Source organism: Zerene cesonia, chromosome Z, assembly GCF_012273895.1.
Source record: "Zerene cesonia ecotype Mississippi chromosome Z, Zerene_cesonia_1.1, whole genome shotgun sequence".
NCBI lineage: Eukaryota > Metazoa > Arthropoda > Insecta > Lepidoptera > Pieridae > Zerene > Zerene cesonia.
Window position 1 is genome coordinate 10,925,790 of NC_052122.1, and position 15,285 is coordinate 10,941,074.

The window sequence follows — 15,285 nt, forward strand, 5'->3', positions numbered from 1 at the left end:
CCAAAAATGCTTGTTATTACGAAAAACAGTGGACACAAGTTAAGTTTAACTTATTGGTACTGTAATAATTAAATCAAAATTCTAGTTGCGGACAAAATTATTAACGTGTGACACGTTAGACGTACCGACGAGAACTGATAGAAATAAATAAATATCAAATGATATCACAGTCTTGTGAGGGCGGATAACTAGTAACTCACCAAATTAGAGTTCGAATTGAAGACTGTTCATTATCTAAGAGTGATTTACGCGATTCACCTTTAGTTTTTTATATCTATTAAATCTATTAATTATAATGTCAAGAAGCCGCCGGGTATATTTTATATATATTGACCTTCAAAATTGGTGCATTTTTCATTGATATACAAATAAAACACTATAACCACAATACACTAGCTTCTCATTGAAACAATTTAGGGGTAAAATGAAAAAACATTTTTTTTCATTTTACCCCTAAATTGTAAACGGTTAACCTAAAAATTCTTTTTTGGGACAAAAAGTGCCTTATGCCTCACGAAAATCTAATCTTTATCTACAAAATTGCGACAAAAGCGAGTCAGTGGTTTAGGCATAAAAGCAACGATATTTAAGATTTTCTATCGCTTCATATTATTTTATTTATAAATTCTGTTTGCAATATGTTGTTTTTCCATTATTCTTGTTGGCTGTTGCAGACAATTTGCATTCGCTATATAGATTTCATTTATTGGACAATAAACCCACAGCTATGTGATATTTGATGAGTAATTAAAGGATATGTTAAATAAAATATAAATGGCAAAATATCAGGTTGATATTCTGTGAATATTTCAAGCGTTATCAGAACCGTACAAAATCATGTTTATTTGTATGATCCCTTTTCAATATTTCTTGTATTCTGTTCTTAAGTATTTGTTGCTGTGGTAACAGAAATACATAATCTGAGAGAACAGATAAAATTAGTTCATAGTTTATTGAAGTAATTCGTGTCGCGGCGTAGGAATTAATGCTAGCGCAATCAATTACATTAATAAAAATCTGTATGACGTTTCTATAAGATATTATTAGGATATAATATAAATGAGTCAAACTCCCACCGCATGTACATCCGTAAACTGGAACTGGACACACAAAAAAAACCAACGAATAAGAAATAATATAATTTCACAAATATTTGCCGCAGACGCTAGCCAACCGGATCAGAAACACTCTATTACACGTCATTTCGATTAATTTTTGCTTTGTCCTCAGAGATTTTTTTCCAAATTCTTTCTTTTTCTTCTTCTGCGTGATATACTTTTTTATCTCATTTAATTCCATTAATGCATTTATAATAGTGATGATATGTTTAAAACAGAACGTTTATTATTAATTATTAGCAAAGATACAATTTATTTTGAACTAAATAATCTGGAACATTTCATTTAACATATAAACTGAAGGTTCTGACGGCCGGATCAAATTACGGACGGCATATATAATATACTTGTGTACATGAAAACTACTTTTTTATTACTTTTTACAATTCTATCAAATTACGTCATTAGAATAAAGGGTTTTTATTCATTATTTACATAAGTATAAATTATAGTGCAATATAGATTTGACCCTAAACCCACTCCGCTGGCGTCGCCCATATGCACCTATATCTATATATCTATCTTCATGAGACTAAATAATTCGATTCCACTGTTTTCTTTATCCATCTCGAAGTCATAAAAAGATTTTCGACGAATCAACTTGGAAAATACACAGGCCTGGTTTGACATAACTAATTTAGCATCTTGCCCTTTGACCGATACGAATTCTACACGTAGGTTGTTAATAATTACATTCTTATACGAAACTGTTGAGCAAAAACTTAACAGATATTAATCATATTCCGTGAGGATATAAACAGTTGCGTATTACGCGTAATAAAAGCGAAGTAAATTATAATCAAATCATTTTTCGACATATGTTCGACATTTTTAAAAGTACGTGTCTTCTGCCATAACGACCGTGTCTCAAGGTCAACATTTAGGTGCGGTGTGAGTGAAAAAAATGCAACAAGAGTACATTTATAACTGTAATTTAAGTGATCGCGGTTTTTGTTATGACATTTATATATTTAGGTTATCCCCATAGTTCAAACCATCCTATAGTGTGAGAAAATTCTATGTGTATCCGTAAAATTTAATTAATTTATTGCGATCCTTAAATGTCGGAAGAAATCGAGAATAGAGAAAAATAAGAAAAAAGCTTTGTGATTTTGTCATAAATCAAATACAATACCTACAAATATTATTATTCAGTATTGCTTTCCGGTCTTCATTTTAGATTTTTTATAGTGTATTCAACGGAATTAGTGTCAATATCATTAGAGACTAGCCAGTTGACTAGATCTAGGAGCTACCCGTAGTTACGCTTGAGGTTAATTGCAAAGGACAACTCGTGGATATATAGTACTACTAGCTGCGCCCCGCGGTTTCACCCGCGTAAGTCCGTATCCCGTAGGAATATCGGGATAAAAAATAGATGTTGGCCGATTCTCAGACCTACCCAATATGCTTACCAAATTTCAGAGGAATCGGTCAAGCCGTTTCGGAGGAGTATGGCAACGAAAACTGTGACACGAGAATTTTATATATATAGTACTATTGTAAATGCGAAAATATTATGTCTGTCTATCCGTAACGCTTTTATGGATAAACTATTCCTACGGTATTTATTTGAATTAAACTTAAAATGAAAATAGTTAAAGCGCCAAGGACAAACACAATTTCCTTATTTAAATTAGTCCGTGGATGCAACCGCGCCGCATTGCTGACGTATTATAAAAATTAAACAATTTCATTACTTATAAGAGATCACTGGATATAACACCGATAAAAGACTGTAACTGCATAAGTGGATAAGGGTTTTCACCAAATCAGTAAACCTAACTAAGCTAAGCCAAAATACAAATAAAAAAAAGATATATTCAATAATTATAACTAATTTACAACTTTACAAGTCGCAAGTGATGAATAAGGAACGCGTAGAATGTACAATTGTAGATGCAAGGGCTGTTTGAATTACGTAATAACTCTCACAGTCCACTGGGAAATGCGACTGCTGGCAGATGAGACGCAGGACTCACGGCTTCATTTTACAGTCACCGGACAAGATATACACCGAACATATTTCCTGTAGCATATTACTTCAGCTTCACAGCGTTCAGTCAATTATTTTGGCACTAAGCAACTGACTGAATGGCTTTTTCTTTTTTTATTTCATGTTATGTGTTCTTACACAGACCGCTACAATAACCTGACACTGGATGTGATTAAACCCCATTAGCGTAAGCATTTTCAATATTAGCATTTTGTACGTCCCGTCCAGTGATTCGTCAAGGTTAAGTTTGTAATAGGTTAAATAAACTTTTGCCGAATATAAAACGAGTATAGCGTATTCTTTGTCAATGAAGAACTATTAAAATAGATAAGGTTGTGTAAACTAATATTGAAAATAATAAATATTTAATATATATTATTATAATTAATTTAAATATTTATCTGCTAGTTTGTTTATTGCGATTTAACAAAAAAAATATTTGAAATTAAGAAAATGTTTATTTCAACACATTGTAGATTTTCACTTATGTTTATTAATAAACAATAAACTGTTTACAATAGGTTCAACATTGTCAAATGTCAGATATGGCGCCTGAAATTGAATTAACCAATCAGAACGCTCGACGTCTTCCGCTACCAAGTTCGTTAGTTAATATCTAAATGTATAACAATTATACTATAACGTACCGTGACGTGACATAACAATGTCACTACCGGTAAATAGAATGGAAGTCGATTGATAATCTACCTGTATGTTATAATATTCCTCTTACTGTAAAAGCACAACTTTGAAAACATACCTGCGATATAATATACTAGCGGTCCGCTCCAGCTTCGCCCGTGGTACATATTTAGCCTATAACCACATATTAACATAACTTTACCAAGCACATTACCAAAATATCGCGAAATAAAGATATTTTACGAGCTTTGGGATTAGTAAAAACCCCAATCCAGCGCGTTGAATATTGTAATTAATATTAAGGAATTATCGATGACTTCATTTTTGTAACCTATAACTTATTTAATATTTGATAACATTGCGAATCCGCAATCAATGACGTAATAGTTTTTTAATCGTATACTATAATCAAACTACAAAACGATGATGTAAAACAAACAATATAACTTATAATACCTACATCAAAAGAAGGATTCATAATATCAAGCATTGATCGCGTTACTATGATAATTATTTGAATAATTAGTGATTATAACATAATATTATTGGGCTAAAACATACAATGGTCATTGGCTGGATATATCGCTTTTAGGGTTCTTTAGCCAAATGGTGACACTCTATTACTAAGATTTCTCCGTCCGTATGTCTACAGGCTGTATCTTATAAAACGTGATTTCCTTTGCAGTTGTTTTTGCGCTTATTTGTACGGAACCTTCTCACGATTACGACTTATACTGAACCGAAGATTTTTATTAACATTATGACTATTAATAACTTATTAGTTTATAGCAGAAGTAGTGTTTAGGGGCTTTAAAGACGATTAAATAGTGTGTTAAATAGTTATGTGTTAGATATCAACGAATAATTTGTTTAATATATTCATCAGAAGACTATATTTCACATTTGGGAAATAGCGTATTCCCTTTAGGAAGTAACTTATGTCAAAAGAAGTTACACAAATAATTATTCAAAATACATAACGCAACTTTAAAACTGAAATATAATTCCAATCTCATGCAACAAAATATCTTATTTCATTATTAACTATAAATATAAATCAGTCACAATAAATGCCGTTATTATATCTAACTTAAATTTAGAACATTTAAAAAATTACATCACATTTCTCCAATGATCCATTCCTCGTGTTCAAGTAAGTTCAATGAAAGTATTTCGACTATAATTTACAGATAACACAATAAATGGGGAAGTCATATTGGTGTTCACTTTAAATTAATTATACTGCCTTTTTTAAATTTTATTTATAACTACATTATTTTTCATAAACAACAATAACATAACAGGCGGCCGTAGCCTACGTATTACGAATTACAACATTAATGCCGAATGGACAGTTTTTTTTCTTATAATTATAAAAAATATTTAAAATAAAGACATCAATAAAAAAAAAACACTCGAATTTTCTCAATTTTTTAAAAACAATCGTATTAATATACAAACAACCTGTCCAATACACACTTAAAAAAACAGAGAAATTGCAGATCTATAAAAAAAGAGTCTGGTAAACTAATCAACAAACTACATGTAGGTAACAATATATATGTACCTAGTAACAAAAAACAATTAAAACGTCGCGTAAGTGATAAAGCGCAGTGTTAGATGTCATTATGTAACCGATTGCTTAATTCGTTGCATTTTCACGGCGAGAGCTTTCGTTACCGGTTCTTCATGACCTTGTACTTGAGCTCATCACCAGATCTCTATATAAGTTGAATTTCGACACACAAGCAGCATTCACGGGTCGGTATTCGTCTGTGACCCTCAAGATGTTTACTATCTGGGTGCGTAACTATTTTTTTTTTCAGTTACATATTAAATATTATCTGTGGTATTGTGTTTTGACATTTGACATTTTCTAACTGCTCTTATTTGGTATACAGTGTATTTTTATTAACGGTTGCTCATGTGTTTCAGTGCTAATAATTTTTTACAACCATAGATAATATTTAGCATGCCTAATGTTTTTATTTTGAGTGATATTTTAATTCTGATCGAACCGCGACCGTAATTGCTAAGCGAATTTAATTTTTGTTTTTGTATTTGAAAATAAAATAAACGGTTATTTTTTGAAGTTCTACTGATCTCACTAAGAATTTTTTGCTCAGTTAAATATCTAAATTAAATACTCTTATGAATATATATTATGCAGGCTATGATACCGATTTGTTAAAAAGCTAATATCAATCCTAATCAAATCTTATTAAGAACTATTAAAATCTTTTAACAGTAGAATGTATAATATCACTATCTTATATAGTATATATTACATGTATTGTATAAAAATGTAATTTTGACAATGCAGCTTAAAAAGGTGTGAAAAAATAAAGATTAGTATATGTTAAATCATGTCAAATCCACTAATCTTTTTTTTTATATCATAGCTTGAATCAAACTTGAATCAATCAAATGTATCCTAAGGTGTTTTATTTAAATTTTATTAGTATTTCTTTTTATTTATATTTTAATAAAACGTTGACAAAATTAAATATGGACTTTTCCAGACAACGAGATTTTAAAAAATATAGGTGTTAAAATGATAGGTTATATCTTAATTACATATATGATCGTTTAAATTTGAACATGTTATATAGGGTTCTACGATACGCAAAGCGGATTATAGTGCTTGTTAATCTGCATCACCATTTCGTTCAAAAATTTCAGAGTTTCACTACATTTTAATTCCTTAAAATCGTCATGACGATAATAATGAATTCTGGTAACGAAATGTTAAATATTATTTATCATAAGTAGGTGAATTACTATTTGAATAGACTTGACTTTATGGAAGAGTCGAAAGAATTAAAAACAGTGTTCCTAAAAAATACCATAAAAATAATCCTATTATTACTATAAATATAAAAGTAAGAATGTCTATCAGATGCTTGTTGCTATTTCACGAAAACAGTCATTATCTGTATGAAACTTGGTGCGGAGGTAGATTATGTTTTGGACGCGCACATCCCTACCCGGTTACCTCGTGAGTGACAGCTTAGCTTAAAGCATAGTATGTCCGTAAAAAGCCAGCAAATGTCCTTAATTTTAAAATACCTAATTCGGAAGCATATTTTAACGATCTACTTCTACGATTTTCTAGATTCTTAAATCATCATTTTGTCAATATTTAAATAATTCTGTAAAATTATCTTTATTCTGTATTATGTACATGTACCTATTGGGTTATTCGATACATCGAATAAAATAAATGATACATATTGTATTTTAATAAGCCAGCCAAATGTTACCAAATTAAAACAATAATGATCATATTACTTTTTAAATAAATAGAATTTAATTAATATAAGCATGAACATTTCTCGGAACGTAAGATCAATCAAATTTATAAACTGCTTAGAATTTTATAAATTGTAAAAATTTGCAAATTGAATATGTAGTCATGTGACTACAATCGCCATTTGGGGCAATATTAAATCAATCATATATTATTTAACTTAACATTCCAACTCAATACGACACGTTTAATAATAAATTCATAGAATATAAAAAATACGGTATCTCCTAAAATAATATTTATTTTATAATTATGTTTATATAATAGTCAACCGTGAAAAGGTTGTGTTTATAGAATACTAAACATTTGAATGCCTTTAATTAATATCTACCAGAAAATTTGCAAACATTTTGCATGATCATGGTAATAAACTTAAAGAATTAATAATTTGACCTTGGTCACATTGTTGTTGAAATAATTTAAAAAATCGGAATTTCCACACACATATGGTTTATACGTTATGGCGGATATAAATTCGATATGTTGTCTGTGGTAATTGCGAGATAAATTATTACTGTCTGTGGCCTTACAAAACCCTTTTGAGAGACTTTACGGAAATACTTTGTATACATAATTTAAATAAATATCGAGGATCTTTTCTAGCAGACAAAAATTACATTCTCATGAATGTATGCATGTATGAAACATATTAACTCATAATACCCATTCTTAAATAGGTGAAATTACGAACTTTGATATCTCCTTTTTTTTGAAAATTCGACAATAAACTTCAGACTCATATTATAAATGCTAAAGTAACAAGCGTCGGTCGGTTGGTTCAAAGATAGTTTGAGACCTGAGAAAGGATATAGGATTGTTTTATTCACCGACGCAACTGGTACTATTCGGGTGAAGCTGAAAAGAGTATGCGCGTGAATACGCGTGCGAAAAATTCGAAATCTCGTAATAAGTAAAACCCTACTCTCTATATTTTATAATGAAATGAATATTAATATGAATGCATCTAATTTTATGGTAAAATATATTAATTATTAATAGAATAGGGGTAACAATTCAAAATTTGAATATACTTAGATTTCCAGAAATAAAATCGTTATTATAAAAACAAACGTGGCAGGGTCAACCGGTCGGTGTTTAGTAAAAAATAAATATAGATAAATAAAAAACCGTATAAAAGATAACTAAATATACGTATTATATATAAAGATTAAATTAATGTTTCCTTATATAGACACAATTTTAGATGCATATTAGAATAGCGTCAATTAGTAGCGATTTCCTAAGTCACAACAACTCTAAAATTTGCGTAACAAATTACTTTATATTGTACATAAATTGAGAAATAAATTTATATTAATTATGTAGCTATAAAATAGCAATAAATCATAATTCCATGGATATTGATTTGATGAAAATAACAAAACATATGAAACGTTTGACATTTGTGTAGATACCTCGTGTAGAATCTGTGTTAATTTAATTCAAAGTATAATTAAAATTAGATATATAACTTGTAACAAAATATCTACTTAGACGTTCCAGTAATCATTGTTGAAAACGGAAAAATAACTTACCATTAGAAAACTAAGAGAATATAACAAAGATAATTACAGTTCATTAATTAACAAACTAAGAAAATAAAAAGGAAAAGTTATTAACGGGCGATTCGACGTCGGGAAGTGGAAACGGGTAAGGTTTTATGCGAAACAAGAAAGATTTTTCTTTATCTCCGGCAAATCTACAAAACCCACGGTAAAAAGTTTGAATTGCAAACTGTTAGGTAATTAAAGCTTTATGGAAGTTATCTATATTTATATAGGTGATTAAAACCATAAAAAAAATTAAAACTTTTTTTCACATAACCTCAAAATTGATCTGAATAATTTTAAAAGTATATTTAGGTTTTTAATACATTCTTTAATATTGTCGATCTGTCTCTGCATGTCATCGCAAACATTATGATCTTATAAACAAAGAAGGGAAATATTAAAATCATACGTTACGTACAAAAGATACAAAAAATACTTAACATTGACGTAGGCAAATAAGACATTACAAATTTACGTCTTCTTACTTTCGCTTCAATGCGTAGCCACAATTATTTAGCGTGGGTTCATCCATATTATGGTCAAGTTCATTGCTCTGAGACATCGTTGGTGTTACGTAACGTACACCAAACCTCAACGAGACACAACTTCAAATATAAATATACATAGATGCATCTACATCTCTTTTCGAAAACACATCAGTATATGCATTTTGTAATCGTCGTTGATGGATATGTAGGAAGAATCGAAGTATTTCATGATGTAATAAAGCGTTCTGAGAATTAATAATGAGAGTTAAATTTCCTTCTTTTTTTTTAATAAGATATATTTATTAGCAAGGACAAATATTAAATTGACAATGATACTGTATAAATTAGTAAACAGTACTTCAGTATTAAAAAATCTGTGAGAAACTGGTGCCTAACTAGGTGACTGTGTTTAGCGCGAATTTTGATGCGAACGTAAGTGAATCCTGATGATTAACAGGCATCGTCACTGGGCTTAAAAAAAGAAAAAAAAACTCATAAATATAAAACAAAATATACAATATTATATCAAATGATCTTTATTACAAACTAGCTGTGCCCGCGAACTTTGTTTTGCCATTTAAAAGCTTTCATTCAAACTTTTATCCCCTATTTGAGCCATATAGGCATTGAAATATTAAGAAAAACATGTTTAACCCTGACATACAATATATAATACAATAAAAAAAAATACTGTGTGTGCGATTCACACACGATAGAAGTGAAACTTTAGTAAATCGACAAAACAATGAGATGTATATATATAAAATATAAAATGGTATGTATATTTCTGTCTCATTCTTTGCCGGCTTCATTCTACACATTTTTCTATTTGTGTCTCTCACCTGTCGTTTTTCCGTTGCATCAGCTTTGAAATCACAACGATTCTAAAGAAGTTTCACTTCAAAAAATGACCAAAACAACAATGTCGTTCTAAGTAAAAAAATCAATAAAATGGTTCATATTCATCGAAACTTATGTACACTAAATTTTATTTCAGTCGAAAAAACAAATAAAATATTCATCGTGCTTAGCGCTAATCAAACGGTTGTATTAGTGATCAAATGTTCTATAGAAGATACGTAGAAACATGCTACTTATCATGAGTTAATCAAAATAAATATTCGAGTGTAATTTAATATGATATAGTATCCTATGAGTATTATATATAGGAACGGTGTTAAGTTTCTTGATTATTATATTAACATAAGTACATTATGCAGACTCTTAAATGTTCTGTACTGTTATATACCTATGCGTTTCATTATTCAAAAGACTGTTAAACAGAAATCACTTTATACTAGAATTTGTATTGACGAACTTATTATACTTATTAAATTGTACTTTTTGTCATTTCAGGTGCTCGCAGTGGCTCTTGGAGCTGCGGTTGCTGATGTCAACCTCGGCTATCAATACAAAGCGCCGTCGTTCGGCTTGCCTACATACCAAGTAGAAAGCGGCAAGTTCAACAGCGGCTTATACAGCTCCGGAAGCAGCGGCTCTCTGAGTGGCGTTGGTAGTGGCTACCAAAACGGCTACACCCTTGGCTCGTCCAACTCTGGAAAATACAATGCAGGCAATGTCGCAAGCCTGTCCACCATTGGAGCTAGCTCTTCTGGAAGCGGATACCAAAGCGGCTCTGGCTACGTTCAAAGCTCTAACAATGGCAAATACAACTCAAACTTCGGCTCAGGCTTTACCTCATCTGGTTTAGGTTCTGGTGCAGGAAACAGCGGCTACCAGTCAGGAGCTTACCTTGTTGGATCATCCGGTAGCGGCTCTAGTAATGGTGTCAGTTCAGCTGGAGGCAGCAAATACGCATTGGGTTCGGGCTCCAGCCAATTTAACTCTGGCACTGGCTATTACAATAATGGTGCTTCACAAAGTGGATACAACGTTTTCGGTTCTGGCTTAGGCAGTGGATCCAACTACAACGTTGGATCAGGATCGAATTCCGGTTATTACAATGGTGCGCAAAGTGGTTCAAATTACAACGTTTTAGGAAATATCCCCGGAACAGTAACAAGTGGATCTTCTGGCCATCAACTCACTGAATATCAAACGACTTTCCAAAGTACATCTGACACAAGTGCTTTAGACAACATTGGTAGTCATTATGAAGCTGCGAGTAAATACCAACAATCTGCAGGTGTAAAACACGAATATTTTGTACAAAATTCTAATCAGCCAACTCAAGTGTTTAAGCACTTCTACGTCTGGTCAGCGCCCGAAGAACCAGAAATTATCGAACGTAAACCTATTGTGCTACCACCACCCCAAAAACACTACAAGATCATTTTTGTCAAGGCACCATCACAGCCCGCTCCAGCTCCACAAATTATCACAGTGCCAGAACAGAAGGAAGAGAAAACTATTGTATATGTATTGGTTAAGAAACCAGAAGATGCTAAGAACATTGCACTTCCTCAATTCGAATCAAAGGCACCATCCAAACCTGAAGTATTCTTCGTTAAATACAACGACAAGGCCGAGTCTCAAGCTCTTATTGATAACATTGTTAGCGATTATAATAAGGGTGGCATAAAAGCTTCTTTCGAAAACTTAAACGTAGGATCCCCGTACTCCATCGTAGGCTCAAACCAGGGTATTGCAGAATCCAACTCTGGATCACTTGACTCCTTGATTGGGTCCTCCCAATCCGTAAGCAGCTCATCAAACTCAGGTGCAGTATCTGCTTTTGAAGATAAATTTTCTTCAATTAGTGAAACTCCATCAGTTGTCAGTCTTCAATCAAATTCAAACAAAGGGTCAGGGTTAATATCTGTAAACAAGTTAACTTCAAACAATGTTGGATCCAGTGTTGGTTCCACTTCTGGCCTTGGATCTTCACTGTTTAATAAAGAATCTTCCTTAATCAGTAGTGTAACACCAAGCTCTAGCGTTTCAAGTGTAGCTAGCATTACCAGCTCTAACGATGATGAAGATAAGCAAGAAGAGCAAATTAACGACAGATTTGGAGTAGAATCAAATGACAACGAAAGTGATTCCAAAATCTCAAACACTTCCTCAATGGCTGAATCAGAAACTAGTTCAGGAAATGTTTTAACATCCAGTTCAGGGAGTGGTTTAGAATCCAGCTCAGGGAGTGTTTTAGAATCTAGTTCAGAAAGTGTTTTAGAATCTAGTTCAGGAAGTGTTTTAGAATCTAGCTCAGCAAATGATCTAGAATCTAACTCAGGCTCTTCATACGCATCGGACTCCAAGAGTGGTTCTAGCTCAGAATCAAGCAGCGGAGACTCAAGCTCAGTGTCCTTTGTTTCAGGTTCAAGCTCAGGATTAGGATCAAACTTGGGCACTTCCTTTGGATCAAACAGTGGAATAGGATCAGTCAGCGGTGAGAGCTCGAAACAAGGCAGTAGCTTCGGCTCTGGTTCAAGTGGATCCTCTTACGCTAGTTCCACAAGCTCTGGTTCAAAAGGATCTTATTACACTGGTCAACCCAGTGTGGCATTCGGCGTCAACAGCGGTTCTGGATTAAGCAGTATTGGATCATCATCAGGATCCAACAAGTACTCTACATCAAGCTTTGGATCTGGAAGTGGATTATCTGGTGCCAGTGGATTTGGCAGTGGATCGGTATTCAACTCTGGCTCTTCTGCATCAAAGAGTACATCCTACTACACAAAGCCAAGTGTCGCCATTGGTGGTTCTTCATTTGGTACAGGCAATAGCTTCGGCTCATCCAAATACTCATCATCTTTCGGGTCTGGTAGCAGTGGTGTAGGCTCTGGATCTTCCTTCTACACAGCCAAGCCAACCGTTAGTTTCGGTACATACACTGGCAATGTTGGATCTGGCAACAACGGATTATTTGCAAACAGGTTTGGTTCAACAGGGTCCTCTTTCGGAAGTGGAAGCGGTGTTTCTGGTGTGAGCAGCCTGGGTTCTTCTGGCTTGTCTCCTGTTAGTGGATCCACCGTATCCGATTTATACGGACCATCTACTGCAAGCAGCTTGTCTACCAATCAAGCTGGATCAAGCTATGACGCAAGTTTAGTCTCTACTAGTCAAGGTGTCCCCCACGAAACTTACGGACCACCGAAGTTCAAAGTATTGTAGATTTAACGCTATGTAACGACGACTCTAACTTTTAATTTTGGATGCAAATAAATGATTATTATCCAAGAACTACTTTTATTTCCATATGGATCCATTAATTTATTCAAATGCTAATCAAGAAACATTTATTTAAACAAACTTAAACATGTTCACATCTCAAACATTTATTTATTTAATTAGAATTCGTTTTAAAGTGCGTTTGCATCGTCATTTTACTGAAAGAAATTAATACATATTTCCACCATTTTTTACTAACACTTGCAATAATTATTTAAATTATATTGTTTCATAACATAGCTTTAAACACGTTCATATTATATATTATTAAATAAGATGTTTTGATAAGTGAAATAAGCCTGAACATGTTTAAAACATACTAAATCCAATTATTGTTATTTTACCACAACAACATTACTTCATACAAAAAAATCTGGCAAATATAAACATAAACATATAAATAAACTACCAACATTATAAACAGCTGAATAATAATATAAATAATTCTAATAATAATTAATGATTACTTAAACTTGTATTTAAAACTAGATGACCCTGTGAACATATTATAGGAATGCCTATAAGTCAGAAGATATCACCCAGTATAGTATTATATTATCTGTGGTATCACGTATAATATACCTGTAAAAATTATTTGTTAAAATGTTCCATTATTTATTAGACATTAGTTTCCGCCTACTTTGTACCTACTTCCTTGATTTCTGAAGGAGAAGCAGTATGGCGATTGTTACTACTTTAGTTATCTTGTATCTCATGAATTAAATATTTATTTTAGTAAAGGAATTATTTCGTTTCCTACGTTCCTAAAGACCACTCTTCAATGACAAATCATTAAAATAGAATTTAAATGGTTCTGTATTGAAAGGTACCCCTAAATTTTTCTAATAAGCAGTACCCTGTTATAGATTAAACCTATTATAAAATGACTTGTATAGGGATCAATCTTTAAAAAGGTCGTATTCGAATGAGAACTGTATACCGAGTGGAAGAATAACTTCATGCATTTTTCAATATTCAACTTGTAAAAGTGTGATCAGATCCGGCCCCCAGACACAGATAACATAAGGCTATACCTACCCGAGGGTGGTCACTACAAGATCTAGGCCGTAATACACCACGCTAGTGTGCCAGGACGGTCATTCAATCTCCGGTCAAGTGACTAATCTAATATATAAAATTCTCGTGTCACAGTTTTCGTTGCCATACTCCTCCGAAACGGCTTGACCGATTTTGATGAAATTTGTGTGCTTATCCGATATCTATGAGAATCGGCCAACATCTATTTTTCATCCCCCTAAATGATAAGAGTAAGGCAGAACAGCGTTTGCCGGGTCAGCTAGTAAATTATAAATGATGATAAAATTTTGAAAAAACGTGTTATTTTATCATAGATTTTAATTGCTTTTCACTTAGTTAAAACTACCCAAAACGCGTATAGCGACTAATGTGCCGTCGAGTGAAGTAGTTCGAGATCATAAATATTGCAGTTACAATTACAGCTCATTGCTTTATGGCTAATGTAAAATGGTGCAAATGCGAAAGTTACTCTATCTGTCTCTTCTTCATACCTAAACGACTGAATCATTTAATGAAATTTGGTACGTATAAATTTTTAATCCCAGAAGTCTTACGGAAACCGGAGTTATATGAGGAATAAGATTGTCTATTGTTTCATTTACTACACGGGCGACACAAGAAACGCCGTGCATAGAAAGCTAGTATTATGTACTGTTAACTTTCATATATTGATGAGATCAGTTCATTGAGGAACATTGTTATAAATAAACTCTAAACCAAACATTGAGAGTACAAGATTAACGAAGGCCGTATGAGTTGTGGTACGCACGGAAATTTCACCTGTTTCTAATACGCAAATGCGACGTCAGATGCTTTTTAATATCAAAACTATTAGCTGATTGCAATTGAAGTTGGCACATCACTGGCATTTTAATGATGCCCATCCGCATGCTCGAGCTGTGTTATCTTGATTTATCGATTTGCGAGCCATAATATCGAATTCCCGAGTAATTTAACTGGTAATGCGATGGTGTTAGGGCTGCCAGCTGCATGTTGTAATATGTAAGTC

General features: G+C 32.6%; 1 protein-coding gene across 1 annotated transcript; it reads left to right on the plus strand.

Annotated features, from left to right (window-relative positions):
- The first annotated feature begins 5,500 nt into the window (after positions 1–5,500).
- On the plus strand, positions 5,501–13,244 carry LOC119835802 (fibroin heavy chain-like). Its single transcript, XM_038360801.1, has 3 exons — positions 5,501–5,558; positions 10,461–11,784; positions 12,385–13,244. The coding sequence occupies exons 1-3, from the start codon at positions 5,544–5,546 to the stop codon at positions 13,179–13,181; spliced, it is 2,136 nt and encodes a 711-aa protein (XP_038216729.1). The 5' UTR covers positions 5,501–5,543; the 3' UTR covers positions 13,182–13,244.
- Positions 13,245–15,285: the final 2,041 nt, after the last annotated feature.

Coding starts and splice junctions, on each gene's coding strand:
- LOC119835802 (XM_038360801.1), top strand. Junction 11,785..12,384: donor AAGCAGCTCATCAAACTCAG/GTGCAGTATCTG, acceptor CCTTTGTTTCAG/GTTCAAGCTCAGGATTAGGA.